Source organism: Calidris pugnax, unplaced genomic scaffold (assembly GCF_001431845.1).
Source record: "Calidris pugnax isolate Ruff unplaced genomic scaffold, ASM143184v1 scaffold44, whole genome shotgun sequence".
Taxonomy (NCBI): Eukaryota; Metazoa; Chordata; class Aves; order Charadriiformes; family Scolopacidae; genus Calidris; species Calidris pugnax.
The window spans coordinates 12,252,076-12,273,991 of record NW_015094506.1 but is presented as its reverse complement, the minus strand read 5'-3'; the positions used below and the strand labels follow the sequence as shown (position 1 = coordinate 12,273,991).

The window sequence follows — 21,916 nt, the reverse complement described above, 5'->3', positions numbered from 1 at the left end:
TAAGGGAAGTGCTAGAAACATGTCAGAGAAATTTCTGTACAAAGTGTCAAAGGCCCCCCCCCCCCCCCCCCCTTGCCTAGAATTCAGTGTGTTTACTTAAGTTACAATAGCAGAGAGTGAATCCAGGAGTGATTGACAGTGGGATACAGTGCTACAGGTCCAACATCAGCCACTAAAGGACAAACCCAAGCATGTGATGATCCCACCACAAGGGAAAGAGACACTTGAAGCTTCCTGACCTGCTTGCTTCTGCAGTTTGCCCAATATTATCTCCTCCCTCATTACCGACTGAATTCCTGCTCTCCTTTGAAGGGACCCCTTTAAAAATGTCCAAAATTCTGGATTATTTGGCAAAGAAAAAAAATCACTTGCTATTTGAAAGAACACAGGGCTGGCAAAAAGAAGAAAGAAGAGTTTAGAACTACTCTCTTCGGTTGCTCTTCTAAGCAGTATTGGACCTAGAAAACACGAGGAAGTACCAGATCAAGTACTGTTCCATCATCCTTCGCTGTTTGAACAATACCATTGAGGCAGCCCATAACTTCTTCAGCCAGTCACTAGCAGGTCAGTTTTGGTGCTTAAGATATTAAGCAACTGAAAAAAACAATGTATTTTCATCGGTGCTGTATGTCAGTTCTCAGTCTCCCCTCATTTAAGTGGTCGGGGATACATTTGTTACACAGTACTCACAGCAAGTCTCAGGATTTCAGGCAGACCTACTCATTCCCAAGGAGTCTCCTTTTGGCTCAGTGAAGGCTTTCGAGTACCCGAGCTCACATTCCTTCTGGAGGCAGCCACCATGACGCCATTTACCCAAAGTACTATTTTTAGTGGGGCTGTTACCATGTTGAAATATCAGTTTAAAGTTAACCAGTAATACAAAACAGTACTTTTCAGTGTTTCCAGTGAAGGAGCTGAGAAAAAAAAAAAAATCTGTAAGAAACCATCGCTGCAATTTTATTTTAACAAAAGGGCAGATTTATTCATGTTTACAAACAAGTTTCAAAAACAAAAAGGAGAACATGTATGCTACCCACTAACAACCTTTCAAAATGCCAACAGCCCTCATGCTGCATGAAGGATTCTATAGATTAGAAAAAAATCACAGTTCCACTCACAGTTCACCAAGACAGCACTAAACTAACATGTTTAGACAAAAACAAAGGACTAAGATTCTGATGTATTTTGATTTAATCCATTTTGCCCGAGATAACAGAAATATTTCAAGCAAGTTCCATCACATATTGATGTCCTGCATTAAACAATCCTACTAAGTTCTGAACAAAAGTTATTCAGTAAGTTTCTCAAAATTTTTAAAAATTAAACAGTTGTTTCAAAACCATTAAGTAGTAAATGTATTTAAGAAACTAATTAGGACAGAGGCCATAACTTCATTAGAACACCACTGCTCATGTTTTTACAAAGCATTAGTGTTATCTATTTGGCTATTAGTATTAGCAATTTATCTACAATATTTAACAAGGTAAATTGCAGGCAAAATTTAGTACAGTTTCAATAGAAACACCCTTTTCCTGAAAATACAGCAGTATTTGAAGGACTAGTTTTTTTGTTTTTTTGTTGTATTTTTTTTCTCTGCATCATTTATAAGGAAGCTTCCCATCTATGAACAGGAACAAAAAAAGTATCTACAAACCTTGTAAACAGATCTGTATCATTTATAAACATAAATAATCCAAATTATTAACAGCCAACAGCAGAAATTAAAGTATCAATTCAACGATCCAGGGCCTCCTTGCCCTTCCCAGCCTTCCCCTCAGAAAAGGATCATGATAAACTAAAGCTCTGCTAACACACTGTTCAGGACCATTCTTAAGTACAACAGATGATCCACAGGTCACTTATGCTGAGTTACTGTTTATCTGTCAGAGTTCATTATTACTCCCACCCCCAGAAAAGCACCCTCCAGTCTGGCAGAAAGCTTTTTTTTTTTTAAAAAAATAAATCTACATTCGTACAAGTGTGTCTTCTGTTGAAGTCCAAGACAAGAATATCATCTTGTCCATCATAATGTGTGAAGAGACCCAGTTTCAATTTCTTTACAATGCAGCTAGTGTGTTAACATTCAGCTTACAATCAGAGTGATGTTTCCAAACTATGTAGCGGGCTCCCTGGGGATGAAGAGGTAGCAGACTTGTTCATGTCTGTTGTAAGGTGAATTCCACTGTCAACCGCATTGTTATTTTTATTGGGGGAGGGTGGGGGAGTAGAGTTGCGTTTTGTTGGAGCGTCATCTTCAGCATCGGTATCATCAATAAGGGGAATATGAGGCTCGGAGTCTTCTATTCTAAACTCGGGATGCGTCATAAAATTGTGAATCGAACTTCGTGTCTCAGGTTTCTCGAGCCCCTCGTACAAGGAGCTACGAAATGCATTCACCACTCGGATCTGCAAACAAAGGAAAAAGGCTGTTAAAATCCTGCAGGTTTCCCGGTCATGGCGTGGTTCATTATGAGTTTGAATCCACAAACAGCTAGACATGAGTGAATCGGATTTGTATGTGATGCAGTGGAACTTGCAATAAACTGTAAAAAATGAAGAGCATTTCAGATAAGCACTGCCAGTCTACACAGTAGGAATAAAAACTGTAAGAGTACTGCAAAAAGCTGAAGGGCCTAAAAATTCAGACATGGCACTAGAATTGTTCACTTATTTAACATGGGCTGAGCATTTTTCAGGAGTGAGGCCAACAATTCTTTACTTATTCACAAATTAAATAAATCTCAATGAGTGTTTTATTGAATACTTGGGGCAGGTGTGGGGAGGGTGGGGGGTGGGAAGGCTGAAAATAAGTTAGAGGATAAAAGGGTTACTAATTCTCATGCTGGGAACTGGGATGTCAACTGACTATGAAAAAGCCAAGCAAGTGTAAGCCAATGTCACAATGACTGGACATTTACAAAGAGTCATGCAAAAAAGGATACCACTGTTAACAGCTGTAAATATTCGAGTATATACCCATTTACCACACTAGAGAAAGTTCCTTATTGAATAGCGCTTTGGAAACTCAAGACCAGAACTAGGAAATTTAATACTCTACTGTACAATTAAGTAGCCACAATGGATAGTCTCTTTAAAGTTACAACCTAAGTAACACAAAGTATGAGAGAAGTAGGTGATCAGCCTTTGCTCGAGTCTTCAGTTTACATTAAATTCATGGACAAAATTCCCAGGCTAAATATTAGTTCAAGTCCTTTCATTGTTTAATTAACGTTTTTCAAGTCAGAAAGCTAAGTTTACAGAATTGATAAATAAACATTTCAGAGTGGAATTAGGCAGAATAAAGTACAGCTTCATTTTGCAAATTGTGCATGTCCAGGTTGACTTAAATTTAAGCTTTCCAAACTGTAATTTGAATGATGAAACCACCTGCCCGCCCTCCCCCTTCTCCTCCCACACCCCACGTGTTTCCCTGACCAACTGCAGGAATTCAGGATTCATTCCTGAACTGATAAAACAAATAAGGCTAAGTAGAAGACAGTGTCCTGTCTGTCCAACACTCTTGTCAAGACAGTTTCCCCCTTCTGTTGGCTGCCTGTTCAGTTCTCAACATCTCTAGTTAAGTACATTGTATAATAAGCAGCAATGTAGCAGTAAGTTCTTTTTCTACTAAAGACTAAGTCCAATTTAAAGGCATTTTTTTAACACTTTCAAGATGACTCCTTTCAAGCTGAGAAATGTGTCACAACTAGTGCTTCTGTAGAGTCCCTTGACAGTAAAAAAAAAAAAGTGACTTCCAGGTGAAGGAATGAAGCTGGAAGGTCAAGCTGATCAAGAGCACAGACTCCAAAACAGCTAAGAAATACCAAACAACCTCACTATAAACACAGAGGAGGGCAAAAGCAATGCATTAACAAATTTCTTACCACAGAATCACTGAGTGTGGTAAAGGCTTAGGTCCTGACTCTGTTCTTTGACATCTAGAAATAGAGGTTCCCCCACCCCTAATCCCTCAGAGCACTTGCCCAAAGAATTTTAGTCAAAAGCTATCACATTCCCATTTTTATACTACAAGTACCCAGCTGAGCCCTGTTAACCATGGAAACTGGGGGAGAAGGTGCACACCACACTCAAGGGGGAGGACATCACTATCAATAAAGGGAGAACAGGGAACAGCATGAATGTGCTTGAGAAGTAAAAAAATTACAACAGCAGCTGGTGCTTTCCTGTTCATCACATGAAGAAATGGAGCACGCTGTTAAGGAGTTGGTGTGTTACATGAGCTTTAACCAAGTCCAGCAAGCTGCATCAACTCTCCTGGCACTTCCTAAGAAAAAATCAGCAGTGACAATGCCAGACTGAAAGTTTGCAATGCCGTTATTTGGCACGTAGCATCCCCCTGTGCCATGGATTTATGTGGCAAAATGAAATATGACTGCCTCGTGGGACTGGTTTTTCATTGCTTACAGATGGTCGGTTAGAACATAAGCAGTAATGGAAACCAATTTTTGGTTAACAGGACAGCTGTAATTATCACAGGAATATCAGCATACCAACAATAAAGGCTTGATTCCCATGCAGAATGCATCCTGAACAAGTGGTCTAGACACTCCTATGAACTCAGGACCGTCAAAGAGTCCAGCCATGAAGGCAGAAACTAGACTATCAACATTTTAAGTTATACTTAAAAAGGGGAAATCTAGTGTTTTGGAGCTTTATGTTCAACTACTCAAGATAATTAGATGAGAGAGGTAACTATAAATAAATTGCATAACTGAGGAGCAAACAAGACAATTTGTTATGTGTAATTTATACTGTCATCAGGCCTTCCTCATCTTAGTACCAGAATAGTAAGGAATGCACTAAGCACTCCAAATCCTCCTAGCCAGATGGTTGCTTAAGAGTTGCAACCTCACTTCATAGGAACAGCTGAACTATTTTCCAACAAACAGCTCCGAAAGAGAGACACAATGAAATAACACATCTGCTTCCCATTAATACATATTAATTATCTAAAGTTGTTCTCCTGGAGGGTGTAGCAGAAGGCTCTACTACTTAGTGAGGATCAGAAACGAGTTCTCTGCTATTGTAGCTCCGTATCTGCATTGGTCATTTGATGTAATGAAATGCTGCAGTGCCCATTAGATTCTGCTCAAATGGCAGCATGGCGTGAAGTTGCTCTCTAGAGAATTCTGAATGTCTAATTAATGTTCTTGAGTGTAGTTAGGGATACAGGTTACTAATTAGCATTTTAAGTAGGAGATGCAATCCTGTGCATCCTTACTGTTAAATCTACTTTTCATTTTGGGTTCTTGAGGTGTGTGAATTTGTGAGCCGAGCTTCTCAATATTACTACAAGGTAGGGAAATACCTGTCTTGCTGATGGAGAACAAGTACAGAGGTAAATACTTGTGCAAGCTCACACAGGAATTCTGGCCAAGCCAAAAAAGAAAATAAATCAGAAGAGAACATTTCATTTAAGACAGCTCCTGAAATTAAGTGTCTTCATCCATCTGGTAATCTGAAAGTTTAAAAAGCAGGGGGGAAAAGAAGCCCTCTCAGAGTTATTTTAAACAACAATTGTTTAACCACTGTTTATGAAGTTAGAGAAGGAAATCAAACATGTAATATATAATTAAGATGGAAAACTCTTTCAACAATAGATAGTAGCTATCAGTATTCAACTACAACTGCTATGCATCTTCCAGCTCCAGAGTTTAAGCCTACATACACGAGTAATTAAATCTCTAGCCTCTACAGAGGGGAAGGCTGAAACTGAAATGCCACTTATAGAAGATAAAGAGGGCACAATTAAGGTGAGACAAAATTTACTTTCACTGATGGCTTAGGAACTGTTGCCAGAAGAACCTAGAGAGGAAAAAAACCCTTTGGATTTGAGTAAAAGTTCCACCAGTCAATACTTAAGCTTTTTTCCTTTTAATATTAGCTAGTTAAATGCTTCTTCTGACTTGTACGCATTTTAGAAGCCTTGTTTCGCCACCTGATGTTGAGAAAGTTGTGTTATTCAGTAAAAAAAGTCCAACAAAAGCAGAGACTCAGAAGCTCCTTACAGGCTACAAAGAAAATGTATTTAGTGCTCCATGTTCTAACTACATATTTTTAACACACCATTTGCTTTCCCATCAGCTTGTTTAACTGAAGTATCATTTGTGTTCTGTGCAAGACAACTATTTTTGTTGACCTGGGTCCATGATTATACAGTTTATTTACTTACTCAATATATATAAGTCACCCTAAGAGGCATATACTCGAAAATTTACAACAGTTTTCCCATTTGTATCTTTAAAAATCCCCCTGTACATGAATGGATGAAGGCACAGGATGTGCAGGCTCACAGCTTTCACATTTATGTCTTTTGTTGAAACTGTTCCACCTGTTTTCAGCCCTCTAAGAAAAAAAAGTCTTGAGGACTCCACTTTGTGGAAGAGCTCTATAAAAGCCTGAACGATGATTTTAAGTACTAAGGAGAAAATGAGAAACGTTAGGTACGTGAATTAGGAAATGTTAATTTCATGCACTTTAGGAACACACACTCACACCCCACAGTAGTAGAAGCAGTAGTAGAGGAAAACACTACATGTGTAGGGGTAGAAATATTTGTTACATCATGGTGCTGGCTGGCGATGGAGGGTTGCCGCCTTAGAGCCCCCTGAATGGTACTTCCACTCTGGAAAGCATTCACTACATCCATCTGCAAGGAATCAGAGATTGTGACAGCTTGCTCAGCAAGAGAGAGAGAGAACAAGAGAAAGGACCATCCCATCTATAACACACAAAAAGTAAAGAAAAAAAGGCACTTTTTTTTTTCTAAATAGAGTAGATACTCAGGCAAGAGTTGCATTTAGAGCTGAAGAAAACAGAGGACCCTGAGGGATTACACATCCATCCATACCCCCTTTTGGCAATCTCAGTCACACCAGGTAGAACTGCCACCTTAGTCAAAGGACTGGAGATGAGAGGAGAGATTTCCCTCAAAACACCCACTGAGTCCTACCTTTTTCAAGACCATACCTGAGTTTGTATCCTGTTTAGGCCCCTAAACCACAAGATCTGACCACGACGTAATTCCCTCTCAGCATGATCGATCTCCTCTACATCTTCTGCTAGTTCTTCTTCAGGAATCTCTTCCTTCTGTGTGCCATGACCAGCTTCTTTAAGGAATTTCAGACGGCTGGTCGGAATTGTTGAAATCAACTAACAATGAATGAAAAATACGAATCAGAATTATCCTTTTTTAAAAAAAAAATAACAAATGTAATACCAGACTTAAGGCAAAGTTGAAAAAACAAATTATGTAAATGGAAGGAGGGCATCAATGTAGAGCTGAATTGCTGCAAAGCTGTGAATATCCTCACCACTTCCACTGAGGTGTGAAATTAAACTTGGACTACAAACCTAGAAAATAAAACATCCTTGCTAGGGACAAAGAATTCCACTTTACCAGTATTTGACTATGCCAGGAAGAAGCAGTACTGAAGGTACAAAACCCATTAATCCTGTAGATTGTACTTGCATCTGGAGCTTTCAGAGCTCCATTAGTTTGATGAGCATGATGCATTACCTCAAGTGAGAACTACAAAGTTTTAATTAAAGGTAGTCACAGTTAATTCAGAAATACAGAACAGACATGCATTCTTTTGTGACCTCGAAGGCATCAATCCATTTGTAAGGTAAGTGAGGTTTCCAAAACCCTTATCCCAAACTGTTACTTTGCTACTTGGTGTACTAGTAGCACCTATCTTCAGCTAAACAAGTTAGTTTAAAAACAAGAGCTACATATGGCCATTCCATCTTTCCTTTTCATTCCCACCTTCAGGGCTATTCTGGTGAACTATGTGGTTAAGGGGAATCATCTTTTGCTACATCCCATCTAGCAGATCCAGATGAGTTCCAAGACTGCTTTCCTTGATCATCACAAGCCTAGAAGACCGTTTCAGCAGCTGCAGAGGAAAAAGACTGCTCCAAAAGCAAGATAAACAGCCCTTTATGCTGAAATTGCTACTGTGAATGCTCCCACATCACGCTTCAGTTTCTGCTATTCTCAGAAAGTCAAAAGCTCTTTGACTTTAATGAGCCACCAGAGCAGCATGAACTGCAGCAGGGAAGCTTTGCCCTTGCAAGACACTTTGGGTCAAAGGTATTTCAAGCCATCTCGATTCTCTTCTAGGCTACTTTGAAACCTCAGAGTGACTCTATTTGATTTTTTTTTTAAATAATTAATTTTCCAGAGAACCTCATTAAAAAGCTTATACTCACTTTAAAAATATGTCTGTGTACGTATTTACAACTAAAATTCACCCTATCAATTTTATACTGAAACCTGAAGTGTCGTTTACAAAATGGAAGGAAAGAAACTGTAATGGAAAACTCTTCATGTGGTATGAAAAGTTTAGACAACTATGTCATTAAATAATGGAAAACTCTGTAGCTCTAAAGTTTCATGTAAATAAGCTTGCTGCTTACAAGCACTGTTGTGCATGCAATAGTAATTAAACCCTAAGGGGGGAAAAATAATCAAAATGCAATAGCTTAATAGGTGGGTGAACTTTCTATTCTTTCATAACTATGCAAATGAAGATGAAAGAGAAAGCTGTTTTCTGTTTTGCTGCGTTTCTTGCTACTCCAGGAAGTTTTTTAAAATCAAGAAAATACTCAAAAGTTAAGCAATGCTGATTTTTCAAGAAAACTATTCAACACTAAGTTAAATGTTTTTGACATTAACATGGTCATGATATCTCTATTCTTACGGAACTACTTCTTGGGCTAAAGATATAATTTCATATTTAGAAGGTTAATACAGCTGCTTGTAGTTAAATGTTACTAAACATAAACCAGCCATAGCATCTAGTTATGAAATGTAACTAATTGACCGAGTCAGAGTAAGGAATATCCAACTAAGGACTTTCTAGCTATTGAACTAGTCAATTTTTCATAAAGTCATATATAAACTGGTCTATTATTCATATAGCCCACTTGAATGATCTGAGTGCTAAAGATAGTGTGTTTTAATTTTCCATGTAAAGTATTCTAATGCAAGTAGATAAAAGAAAAAAAGCTAGTTTACCTGACCCCAGAGTAGTGTTCCCATGCCCAGGAAAATGGACCACAGCCACTGTTCAATTGAGAGTTCTGAGCAACTGAAAGGCTTCCCACCAAACTGCACAATAATTATCTGTGAAGAGCAACACCATTAAACAACATGTGTCAGTGACCTGTTACTAGAAAAACCCCTAATGCTTCAGGATCCCTCCAGACAGTTCTGTAGTAGGACACAGGCTTTCCCATCCTATTAAGCACACGCTTCCACTGTCTCAGCAGTTTGAGCAAGTTTCCAAACTTAAGCCATCTTCTTATGCTTTTCAGAATTTCAGGAACTATCCATTTATTCTTCAAATGTCACACCCACAAAACCTTGTTCACTGCTTCATTTTACTTGCAGTTCTTTCTCTTCTTTTCACTATTACAGCATGTATGTGATGCTACAAATTTACAGTGATTATTTATCACATAAACACCCATCTCAGGACCAAGTTGATTAATAAACTTCAATGAATGTTGCAGATCCACAAGCCATGAAACATTTCTGAAATAATTCAACAGAATATTACCACGCATTCCATCAGTGTTAAATGTCAGACTTTAAATCATCACGGTGTAACATCTATGCAGTAAGCCTGGGAGAGGGGGCAGAGATCTCAACAGCTAAATTAAATAAGCTTCTATTGACTTACCTATTACAATAAGCTGTACAGGCCCTAATGAGCAAGGTATCGCTCTGCATAGGAATTATATGCATGAAAGTCTGCCCTGGAGAATCAACAATTCAAGTAGAGGGCAGGCATGGAAAGGAGGCAGTATTGACCATTAAGTAGGACACCTGACAGCCGAAAAGCCCAGGAGTATCTTCTTTTATTAACACCGAATAAGACACTCAGATGAACAACTCAGGAGTTACTTATTTGGGAAGGCATTCAGTCCACCAAGTTTATAAAGGGAACACAGTTGCAGTCAGCAGCAATTTCTACATATTTTGCTTTGTTGCACAACAACAGAGATTCTGCTGCATATGCAACCCTAAAAATAAGAGTAGCTTCTGAAGAAGTGTCATCTAAAAAGAAAAAATTAAACCTGGGATAACAAGCAAACTAACTTTATGTGAAGCAGAGGTGCACACATTTGCATTGCTTGAACCGCTACAAATTTGGTCAACTTCATGCAATCCCAGATCTAAGGAGAAACTTAAGGCATAGGTTATATTTTAAGTCTGAAATAGCTTTTAAGTCAAAATGGAAGACTTCTGAAAAAAGGTAGGATACTGATTTGTTGGTTATTTCTTCTGATGAATTAAAAGTTAAGGCCCTTTAAGAAAGGGCCACTTAAAGTGAAACTGTTGTAAACTATTTTCTTTAGATTCAGTGAGTGTTAACTCAATCAATTTCAGATAACTTAATTTCATTTGTTCGCATATACATATACTGAGTTAACAAACTAGCTTTTACAAGTCTGCACCAACAGAAGGTCCCTAGCCACCAGTGTTTTTCACCTGAAACAGCAGCATCTATACAGATAACTCATTTCTGCATCAGGAAGACAAAAACCAGTATTTAAGTTTGTAAAGCTTATGCATGTCCTAATCTCATGAAGAAGATACGAGAAGTAGCAACTTTTCTATAACTGTTAAAACAAGCTCTCGTTCAGATGTACAGGCAGATACCATGAGGAAGAGTTCTGACCGCGGGGGTGGAGGGGAACATACAGCTTCACATTTTATCAAGAGATTAAAACACAAAGATCAAATTGAAGGACTAGAAAATTCAAAAGGTAAATATAAGTACTTCTACATTCCAATTTTTACCAATTTCAGATAGAGCTTACCTGAAAACCCTGTCAAGCAGCAGCGACTTGCAGCATGTTTGACACTGAAGGTTTTTCACGTTGCAGAATGGAAATGCCTGGCACTAGTTGATTAGCATTTCCAAGCAAGTACATCAGTGCAGTAAGTGCATTTCCCCTCACCCTCCAAGAATTTACTTACCTGCACAACAAATGTCCCCAGAACAATAGAACAGAAGATCGCGTTGTTAAAGATTCCTTCAAAAACGTTTCTTTCACCGTGAATTTTTCGGGCATTAATTTCATTAAAAAGCTGCATCATCACAAATGTGTTAAATACAATAGTATAATGCTCTGAAGGAGGAGCATGCAGAGGTGCGTTTCTTCCACTATCGATATCAAAGATTTTCTCACCTGTGTATAAAAGGCATTTATCAGCAGCTTAATTGGTGTCTTTACACACACAACAATAAAAAATTAGTTTTAAGATCACATCTCTGCACAACTTTTAGAATAACTTGGTAAGGCCTCAGTATTCTTACCAGCAAACAGGAGCGTGAAGACCACTACGAGTTGGTAGAAAGCATGTCCCAAAATGTTCTTCATCATCGTACGGGAAATCAAAGGTTTGTTTCTACCATAAGGCTTTCGCAGCAGAAGAGACTCGGTGGGGGGTTCCGTTGCCAGGGCAAGAGAAGCTAATGTGTCCATGATGAGATTGACCCACAGCATCTGCACAGCTTTAAGCGGAGAATCCTATAATAGATAGATACATAAACCCCCCAATATAAGTGAACAAGTTGCAGCTATTAAAGGCATCTGTTATACAACACGGGCATGTTCTTTGGACTAGTAGTTAACTGGAAGTTTCAATTCCAGTTAATCAGTCATGCCATTTTCAACCTTTATTATCCAACACTGGTACGTACTTGTGTTATGCATGCTCCTGTAAAAGCAACAATTACTGCTACTACATTGACAGTAAGCTGGAACTGAAGAAATTTGGAGATGCTGTCATACACGTTTCGTCCCCACATAACTGCTTTGACAATACTTGTGAAGTTGTCGTCTGTAAGGATAATATCAGAAGCTTCCTTAGCTACATCTGTTCCAGCAATGCCCTGGTAGAAAAAGAAAAACACTATGAAATATAACAGGATGCACTGACTTATGTAATAGAAGCTATTATTGTATCCTTGGGTCAGCATTCACTTTAGGTGCTTATATTAAAATAGTGCATCAATGTTCTACTGATTCAAGTTCTGCTTGCAAGTTCTACTCAAGCATAGTGATGTTGTCTTTGAAATAAAGACCTTAATAGAAATCCTTGAGTTGACAGTAAAGACACCACGCAAGTTCTCCCAAAGAAATGTTACTGATCCCTGTTCAAGTTAAAAGCCACCAGATGGTGCAGTACTACTGTTTAGTCTATGCCCTTGCAAGTTCACTATATGGATTCCAGCAGTAGGGCAACGCATGGGTTCCTAACACAGTAGAACGATACGCATTAACAAAAACCTTCTGCAGAAGAGCACTGGCATTAAACAGTAGACTATGCAATATCATTGCATATGACATTGCAAAGCAATACGACATTATTATGTTTTAAGCACCTGTAGTTTCCTACAGTATCCCGACAGTTAAGCTGAGTTCTGTGTAATACCTACTTCAAGTATATTTATTTTGCTTTTGGCATTTCAAAAACACTAACTCAATAGCAAATGTAATGATCCTTATTCCTGATACATTATTTTGCCAAGGAAATGAGTCACCTGCATAGCTCCGTGTAAACCTCAAAAGATACCTTTAAATATCACATAGTAGACAATATATTTTAAGTGTTATTTAGATAAGCAGTTAGAGAAATTAGCTCCTTACACAGATGAACATAAGACAGCAACTGCATAAAACATTTAAGTTTCTGAAGATGGAAATAAATTTGCCCCTGACAGTGCCAACTACAGCAGCTATACAATAGCAGAAAACAGATACTTGTTAGAACAAAACCATTACAGTCTAGAGAACATTTCATGTGTAGCTGTCAAATTTGTAAGTTATGCTTTTGAAAAATGCTCCTTGAGAATGACAAGAAAGCTCCTCCTCTTCCCATTTTTCCCTTCAAGATTAGCATCCGAGTCAGTGGATCTGCATGTGGTGTAAGAGGAATGTGGTCTTCGTACTTTTTTTCCTTCAAATATTTAACAGTGAGTTTTTAAAGACTAAACTGACCTGCTAGCATCAAACCATACCTCCTCAGCTTAAGACTGAAGAGGAATCTTGAGGCACGAGGAAGCTTGAGGAACCTATCTTACAGTATTTTGAAAGAGCAAGAAGAAAGCTGAAGTCCACATACATGAGTCTGTCTAGTACTAGCACTTAAACCCAAGAGTTGGATTGGCTACCATTTGAAAGGGTAGTTGAGAATTTAAACTGAGAAAAGCCGAGTAATCTAAGGAGCCATCAAAACAAATCAGATCCTAGCTGTTACTTCAGCTGTACTAGAGATGTCTCCTTAGTATAGCTTCCCAAGCCATCTTAAACATCAACTGGCAGTCTCTCTCTTTACAGTCTCCCCGTTCCTGTGCCTCACTTCATGGAAAACAAATCAATAAGCTCATTCCATATTCGAGTATAATTTTTACTTAAAGTCAACATAGTATACTATTTACCACCTAAGGTCATTTTGCCTTATGCTGAACAGATCTCATTTCAGAAATCTTCAGTATCCGTAATTCTGTTCCTACATTTTGTAGTAAGCCTTTGTGTAAAAGGGTTTTGAAAAATTGTGACTGAAAAGTGCATCTGAAGTTTTATTCAATGGCAAATGCCACAAGGACATCTTCCATCAAATAAAAAGTTGGAAGACTGAGGAAGGAGGAAAAAAGTAATTAGTATTAAGTGTGAGATACATTGTCTCCATTAACTTAGTTATATATTAGGCTCATCAAAAAGCAAGGCTGTTCAATCTTCATTTAAGTGATTCACTAAGTTATTTTATCAAAATAGTCTCCAAAATACTGCAGATTGAAAAAAAACATACCATAGCAAATCCAACATCTGCCTTCTTCAGAGCTGGACCATCATTGGTACCATCACCAGTTACTGCTACAACTTGCCTCTGTTCAAAGACAGTGCTGTCAATTATACCTAAAATAAAATGACATCCCGGTATTACAGTTCAAAATTGACAACACAGCACAGATTAAACCTAAAAGAGAAACCAAGTTTTTTGTCTTCCTCTGTCATTAAAATAAAATTAAAAAAAAAAGTTAAAATACATAGTTCTAGTTGGCTCCATTTCTCAAGTAGGAAAAAAAAAATAATGTCAGTTGGCAAACAAAGATACCCTCAGAGGCACTTCCCACTGCTCAGCCCTAGAATTTTTTCCTTACAAGCAGAAAAAATAAATAAATCTTGCTTTACTTAAAAGCTCAGATAGCCTTTACTCACCTTTTACTAGAGTGTGTTTGTCAGTGGGAGAAGATCTTGCAAGAACACGTAGCTTTGGCCAAATTTTATCTATTCGCTCTTGCTCTATCTGCAAACAGAGCACTGGTTACATCTTACAGTTAAGAGACTTAGAATATCTGCTAATCTACTTTCCATAGTCAGTGTGCCTACCTCTCCTTTTTCATTGCGTATCCTCCTGTTAAAGTCTTTGCCCTCCAAACACAGGAAGTCTTCACCAGGATTCAGAATACCACACTTCAGCGCAATAGCACGAGCAGTGTTAATGTTATCGCCAGTGACCATGCGGACAGTTATGCCTGCACGTTGACACTTTTTTATTGCATCAGGTACCTGTGAGAAAAAAAAACAAACCACGGGCTTAGAGACTGTACTTTAGCTGAATAAAATCTAGTCATGTGAGTGAAAAGAATGTTTTTGGCTCAAATCTAGGATAACTATTTTAAAAATCAAGACTGTTGTTATGGAACATTGGAAAAAAACAAACTAGAAGTAGCTTACCACAATTCTTTTTCTGAAAAACACACAAATGGCAATTCTGGCAAAAGGGCATTGTTGTTATGTCATGTATCCCCATCACCACCCCCCATTTTTCAAATGCTGCAGTATTCAAAAATACCACAAAAATCCTCATGATGGATTAGGCTGTAGTAATTGACGGTAGAGTACTGGCTTTTCATTTATGATTATGTGAAATAAACTACAGCTCACACTCTGCTACTTCACCCATGACTTCTAGTGTGAAGTGGTGACAGTGCAGATCAGACTGGAGTTCCACTTACATGTGGCATGGAAGCTTTCACTATTGAAAAAATACTGCCCTCTTTACACCCCAACCAAAGCCGGACTCCTTACCTCACTTCTCAGGTGACAAACCCACCTCTCCATCATTCTCCACAAGAAGCTGGCAACAGGCACAACGCCTAATATTATCCTAAAGAATACTCCTAATTTCCCAAGTGGTAAAAAAATGACAAGTTGTTCTACCTACTGAGACCCTACACAGTAAGCGCCTTAAGTCATTAGTTTGTTCAGAGCTTCAGTAACACAGCATAAGTGACGTTAAGAAGTTTTAATCTGCTTTTATAGCTCCATTAACTTTCCCTCCAAGAAATTAGATTTTCATTTATCAAATATGCTTAAGGCATACAACAGCAATTCAGTTACTTGTACTCTCTGCATGACAAACAACAACATGAGTCAAGATCCACTGTAACAAAATCACTGCAGTTTAGTCAGTGACCTCACCTCAGGTCTCACAGGATCTTCAATCCCAACAACAGCAATGCACGTCAGACCAGTAACAATGTCATTTTCATTGTCCCATTCTGGCTCAGGTTCCCCTGCTGGGAAGTCTCTGAATGCCAGGCAGATGGTTCTGAGCCCTTCAGAAGCCATTGGCTCAATGACGGTTTTCACGATATCATCACGGTCCCTAGGTCTAAAAACCTTTGGTTCTCCATTAGCACTCAGTATTTTGAAGCACCTGAAATGAAGATTTTAAGAGTTATCAAATTTTAACCAGAAGTTCAGCACAAGCAACGGCTTCTTAGTCAACTCCAGTAAGTTTCCACAAGCTTTGTTTTCACTCAACTCGTGCACACACAAAAAAAGCCAGCAGCAGCATCTCTAAGGTAATCTTCTCCATATGCACTTCATTTCTTTCCTATTGCAAAACATACTAGAGAGTTAACTGAGCCAGTCATCCCGAATGAAAATAATGCCCAATGAATTTAGGACACAAACATTAGTTACCTCCCAGAAGTATCTGTTTCTCCATTGTATGTAAACAGACTGGTGCCTGCACTGGTTGAGTCAGTCAACCCAGTTTCAAGTTCAACAAAATAATCCTACCTTGTTAACAGTTATACAAGTCTCAGAAGTACAGTCTGCTTCCAGAACGTGCATGTGGTGCTTACACAGCTGTAAGCACTAAACTTGCAGCACTAAAAGCAAACTCTGGTACTGCTGTCCTTAAGTGTAGTAAGGTTTGCCCCCTGCCCCTCCTCCCAATCTAAGTTCAGAGAATTCAGAAAGCATCTGGCATAGAGTTCTTAATATAAAGTATTAAATTAAAAACAAATACTTAAATCTGATTTAAATGTTTGTACAAGAGACTAGATTTCACACTATGTACTCTAGCATTTCAACACATGCTCTTTTAGTTATGTTTCTCATGCCGAATACGCCATTGCTTGCATAGACAGCATATGTACTTTACCAATATTGATGCCATGAACATAAAACTACCAAATACTTTGAACAATAAAATTATTCTTCTTTATCTGTGTCTTTAACAAAGTTTTTCCATAAAGCAATGCCATAAGCATTTGTTTTACAAATTAGTACTAAGGTGGAACCGAAAAAAAAATGTAAGAATTTATGACTATTTTAAAAATGACTTCTGGCAGGTTTAAGTGTTTAGTCCAAGGGCTTAGAGAATTCCCAGGTGCAATATATGTAAAAAAGGTTCCCACCTCAGCCAGGAAATTAAAATGAAACTTAAAGGTTCAAAGTAGTCATCATAACTGAAATTTGAAGTCTATCTAATTTCCTGATTTCGTTTTATCTGTTGAAATGTCAGCAACCACTGAGAATATCTTGTGTTACCTGCCACCATAAAGCCTGCGATAAATTCAAAGCATTCCAAGATGACTAAATCGAAGCCAGTAAGTTTTACGTAAAGATTTAACTGAAACTCACCATCAAGTCAAATATTTTAAATAAAGAAGAATAATACTGCTCTGCTTGAAAGAGTTTGCTGCATTTTTTTTTTTTTTTACATTTATTAGTGACTCACTCATGTCATTCCTGTTTAAACTTTCAGTGCCCAAGAACAGTCGTACATGTTATAATAAAGAATGAGCAGTACAATGGACAAACCAGTTACAAGTTCTGAGATTAACTTCTGACACTGCACAGGTAGCAGGTAAAGAAAGTGATCTGTGATGCTAGGACTTTTTCCTAGTCAGTGCATACTCTGAAATAGTTTTGGAATTACAACTATTCATGTAGTATCCAAATCAGTCTAGGTTTTCTTGTTCTTTGCCAAATGCCCTTATTATTTATTTTCTTATCACAGTTACAAAGCCAAGTGGACCACGAGCCTGGACTGAATGAGCTCTAGCAGTTTCTACACTTCAATTGCTCATAAGGTAATAAGGTACAAAATATTTCTGAAGGAAGAAGTAATGCAAATATAGACATAGTTATTCACTGGTGAGACTTGGCTTCAAATCCAGCTATGAAAAAACTCACATTTAAGTTCCATATCAAAAGGAACAAGAGTCCTTTAAAGACTGACCTTTTGTTGTCAGCACTAACTTGAGGACAAGGAAGATTTCATCGGTTTTCTTTAGTGCGTTAGTTCCTGCAGAATGATTTTGGGGGCTAGTACCAAGCAAAAAGGTAAACTGAACATGATCTAAGCGCTACTCACACTAGAAATAGTCTGATGTTCGAACCAAAACCAGACTGACTACAACTGCTGTTCCTAGAGAACATGACGCATACATGCTTGACTTCTCTCCTCACATAGTTAGGCCTTACCACAGCCTTCTTCACACCTAAAGGTTTGTTCCAGTGGTGACTAATAGTCTAATTTCAGTCTAATAAATCCTCTATAGATGGGCAAGTGGATAAAGAAGCAATTTGCTTTGTCACATTAAAAACCCTAAGTTTCTCCACTGGTCAAGTTCAACCTCCTGTTAAAATCATCAATTTGGACACCAACTTGAATAGTATTTTTGAAGCTAAAAGTAATCACTTTTCAAAGGCAAATCCTTCCTGAAACCAAGGCATATCAGCTGCTGGGACTTCACTGGAAGATAAGTGAGCATTTTGACCAATCACACCTAAAACTTAAATACTTCAACTGGAGAACAGATCAATTCATAGATGCTTTCCTTTATCAGAGCAGAGTTCAAATAAATCACCAGCTCTTTTTTGGAGGGTGGGGCTGAGGTGTGAGAATTGAAGTAAATGAAATGCTAATTGCCCACCTTACAGTAGAAAGTCAAACAATTGAGGGAGACAAGGTTGGAAGCTGGCTGCAATCATACGGGTATGGAATGGCTGCACTTGTTTGATAACAGGTAACAGAACGTTTTACAGATTTATGGCACAGTGTTGTTTAGCACTTCAGTCTCCTCACCTATCACAACATTTAGCCAAATTTAAGTGCTGAATTACAACAGTAGTTTTTCTTACTTTTTAAGAACTATCTCAGAGGCACCTTTACTGAATATCCGGAAACTGCCATCAGAGTTTTTTAACACAGTACTCATAGATTTTCTAACAGAGTTGAAGGTGTACACTTTGTATAAATCCTCTTCTGGTATCTCATTTCTTACGTCCTGATAATCACGTTTTAAATCCAAGAGCAATCCCAGCAAGGCACATTCAGTTTTATTTCCAACATGACGTGGTAGGCCACCCTCTTTTTCAGGAGGCTGCAAGAAGAAAAAGTACAGCATTTAGAAAACAGAGAAGCTGAGGCCAAGCTTAGCTCTGGGATGGGGAAGTTTCACTTTTGCACTGATTACTCTAGAAATTCCTTTGAGTCATGAGCCAGTCAGACTCCTGGCCTTTCCAAGTAGCTTCTTCTGTACCTGTTTAGGGTCTTTCAGTCCCTTTCTCAGACTCAAAAAAATCACACTAAGCTTGTATCAAATCCCAATATGACTTTTCTAAAAGACATATTCCATTGCTTAAAACATCTATCTGGTTAACTGAGTGTAGTCCCTGAACAATCATTTTGCATTTTAAAAGTACAGGTAAGTTTACTTAAACTGATTTAAGCAAGCTAAATGGTATTATTTCTGCTAAATTATTCTCTCCTGTAATAACTCTTCCACAATGACTTAGACTACAAACACATCACCTGTTAGCCTTCTACTGAACAAACTAAGTCTTTAAGCTTCTTAAGTCCCACTCCAAGTTCCGTTTTCCAGGCCATGGCCTATTTAACTGGCAAGAGTTCAGGAACAAGTTTCCAACCCTTTAATACCAGAACAAGTTTCTAATCTCAGCAAGGTGGAATATGCACATACTAGTGCTCAAAGTAAAGTAGTATTTCTCTCAAGCTATTTCTCAGCTTATATAGCACTGCGGTGTAGTTTGTAGCAAAAATGGCAGAAGCACTTACTCAGCCTGACTTGCCTCAAGCAACTAGAGCTGCACTATATTAATCATAAGTCAGTGGCCCATTTTCATCGTTCAGGGCTGCAAGATCCTGGATTGGCTGTACTGCACACTCACATTTTCAAAATGTTCACTTTTAATGGGCGGTTTAAGATGTCCAGTTCTGCGGTCCCTGGCACAAAAGCAATGGACATCCAGGAGCAAGTCCAGCTATGGGCCTCAAAGATGCTAAAGGGACTGGAGCACCTGACATATGAGGAGAGGCTAAGAGAGCTGGGACTGTTCAGGCTGGAGAAGAGAAGACTCTGGAGGAGTAACTTACCAGAATGTAGTAAACACCTGAATGGGGCAGGCAGGCAGAGCAAGGGTAAAGACTGCCAAGCCAGACTTTCTAGTGGTGCCAAGTGAGGGGACAACAGCCAATGGGTACAAACTGAAATTCCTGAAATTCCATTTGAACACAAGGAAACACCTTTTTACTCTAAGGGTTGTCTAATATTTAATAAGGTTGCAGAGTCTCCATTCTTTGAGATTCTTAAAACCTGACTGGATATAGCCCTGAGCAACATACTCTGGCTGACGCTGTTTTGAGGAAGGGGGCTGGACCAGAAGATCTCAAGAAGTTCCTTTCAGCCCTCTGTGATTCCGTAAAACAGATTAACGCTCACTGCACTGGATGTAATTTGATTAAAACTGCAGTGGTAAAGGACCTGGCCAGTTTACATGCAGCTACCTTTTTTTTTTCTGTAAAAAGATCCTCAGAAAATAGATTGCTCACATGCTCTAACTTATAAGTAGTATTTCAGTCTTGCTTCAGAGAAATCTGTGCTGGTGATCTTGATGTACCACCTCAAGAACCTGCTATTGTGAAAATTCTTGCTGAGGTACCATCTTTACTGGCAGAAAAGTAGGTTTTGGACTGGGGTTTTACTGCCATCCCTGTACAAAAGCATTCATAGTGGAGGCTTCTACTAAATATTGCAGTGCTAATTTATTTGGTTTTTTAACCTAAATCCCAATTATTCTTTTTACTGCCTTAAGGAATAGAAGTTACACAACATTTTGGAATAACTACAGCAAGGAACCTACGTTTGGAGTTGGTGAATACAATGCACACAAAGAGTCCTAAATAGCCTAGTATATAAAAAGTGTAACAGTCATTACATTCCTAACAGTCGTTAAATTAGTTTTATTTCACAATATTTTGGAAGTCTCAAGCAAGGCATGGACAACGATGTTACAACTCAAAAGCCTACACACTCACACAACGATATCTGGACTAAGAATCCATTAAAATCCTCAACTGTGCTTGCATTTCTCATTGCACTCCAGCTAATGTTACGCTACTCTTACATGTTTACTTCAAAGTACCACTCAAATCCAGCCAAGATGCTCTTCAAGTAAGGTATAAACAGCCTCACTTTAAAAAACAAAATTCAGACACACCTTAAAGGAAGTTATCTTCTGGAGCGTGTATCTTTGAATTATCAATTTTAACTGAAATAAGCTATTTTCAAGTCAAGTCTCAATTGAAGAGCGAGCAACTCACAGCAGGTACGAAATACCTTATACTGCATTTTGACACACACACTTTACTGTCTACTGTGGGGCCACCAGACAATTTACTTCTTTTGAGTAAGTTACTTAGTTACCTCAATTAGAATGAAGAAAATTCACTTACCAGTATTTTGGAAGTATAAGCACAATTAACAGAAATTCCTGTCACAAGGTAAGCCATAGTTTTCTCTGGAATAGCTTCTGGTTCTGGAATTTTTTTATAATGCTTTTCATTGATGTAGGCTTGGACCACTGTCATTCTGTTCATGGTCAATGTTCCTGTTTTATCTGAGCAAATAGCTGTTGCATTGCCCATTGTTTCACATGCATCCAGATGTCTCACCAAGTTATTATCTTTCATCATTTTCTAAGGAAATAAAAGCAGTCAGCAGCTATCCATGACCATTCTTTCACATTTCAAAAATTCTTAGTTAGGGTCTCCAGTCTTACATGGCAGCTACAGAAAACACTCAGCCTTTATTCCTTTAAGGCTATTATATCACAGTAAACTTCAGTTTGAACAAGGTTCATAAACACGGTCTTAATTGCCTGCATCTGCATATCACACTGACTACTGAGACCACTCAAACTGTTATGAGCAACTAGTTTATGATGACATTTAGAAATAGACAGACAGGTACAGACTGAGCTTTACCAGATACAACATGAAAAAAAAAAAGTCTTTCTGCTTACAAGAAAGATCAAGTAAGCTATGTTACAGACTTACTTGAAAATCATGAGATATATATTTCAAAGGTGCTAGAGTCAAAATTAAACACAAACTGGGAGCCCAATTTTTCAGCTAAGATAGTGAGGACTACACAAGTTCCATAGGTCAAATATCACTTTGTTAACAGGTTTTGGATAGTATTTTAAGCTCAAAGAGGCAGAATAACTTCAAATGATACAATACTAAGGCCACTGCTAGTAGGTAGTG

The 21,916-nt window shown here is 38.3% G+C and overlaps 1 protein-coding gene across 4 annotated transcripts in view; it reads right to left on the bottom strand.

The window, feature by feature from the left end:
• Nucleotides 1-936: 936 nt before the first annotated feature.
• ATP2B1 (ATPase, Ca++ transporting, plasma membrane 1) overlaps nucleotides 937-21,916 on the bottom strand; it is a 60,691-nt gene continuing 39,711 nt past the window's right edge. The window contains exons 10-22 of one of the 4 annotated variants that reach the window (XM_014963627.1): nucleotides 21,104-21,346; nucleotides 18,490-18,731; nucleotides 15,529-15,766; nucleotides 14,434-14,613; nucleotides 14,263-14,350; nucleotides 13,853-13,959; nucleotides 11,742-11,933; nucleotides 11,355-11,568; nucleotides 11,015-11,226; nucleotides 9,044-9,151; nucleotides 6,991-7,173; nucleotides 6,519-6,670; nucleotides 937-2,406 (exon numbers count right to left, since the gene is read on the bottom strand). In XM_014963627.1, the coding sequence (XP_014819113.1) occupies nucleotides 2,394-2,406; nucleotides 6,519-6,670; nucleotides 6,991-7,173; nucleotides 9,044-9,151; nucleotides 11,015-11,226; nucleotides 11,355-11,568; nucleotides 11,742-11,933; nucleotides 13,853-13,959; nucleotides 14,263-14,350; nucleotides 14,434-14,613; nucleotides 15,529-15,766; nucleotides 18,490-18,731; nucleotides 21,104-21,346 (2,172 nt within the window). In that variant the 3' untranslated portion in view covers nucleotides 937-2,393. Of the gene's footprint in view, nucleotides 2,407-6,516; nucleotides 7,174-9,043; nucleotides 9,152-11,014; nucleotides 11,227-11,354; nucleotides 11,569-11,741; nucleotides 11,934-13,852; nucleotides 13,960-14,262; nucleotides 14,351-14,433; nucleotides 14,614-15,528; nucleotides 15,767-18,489; nucleotides 18,732-21,103; nucleotides 21,347-21,916 lie in introns of all 4 variants that reach the window. The other 3 variants (XM_014963625.1, XR_001414281.1, XM_014963626.1) reach the window with 3 other exon arrangements.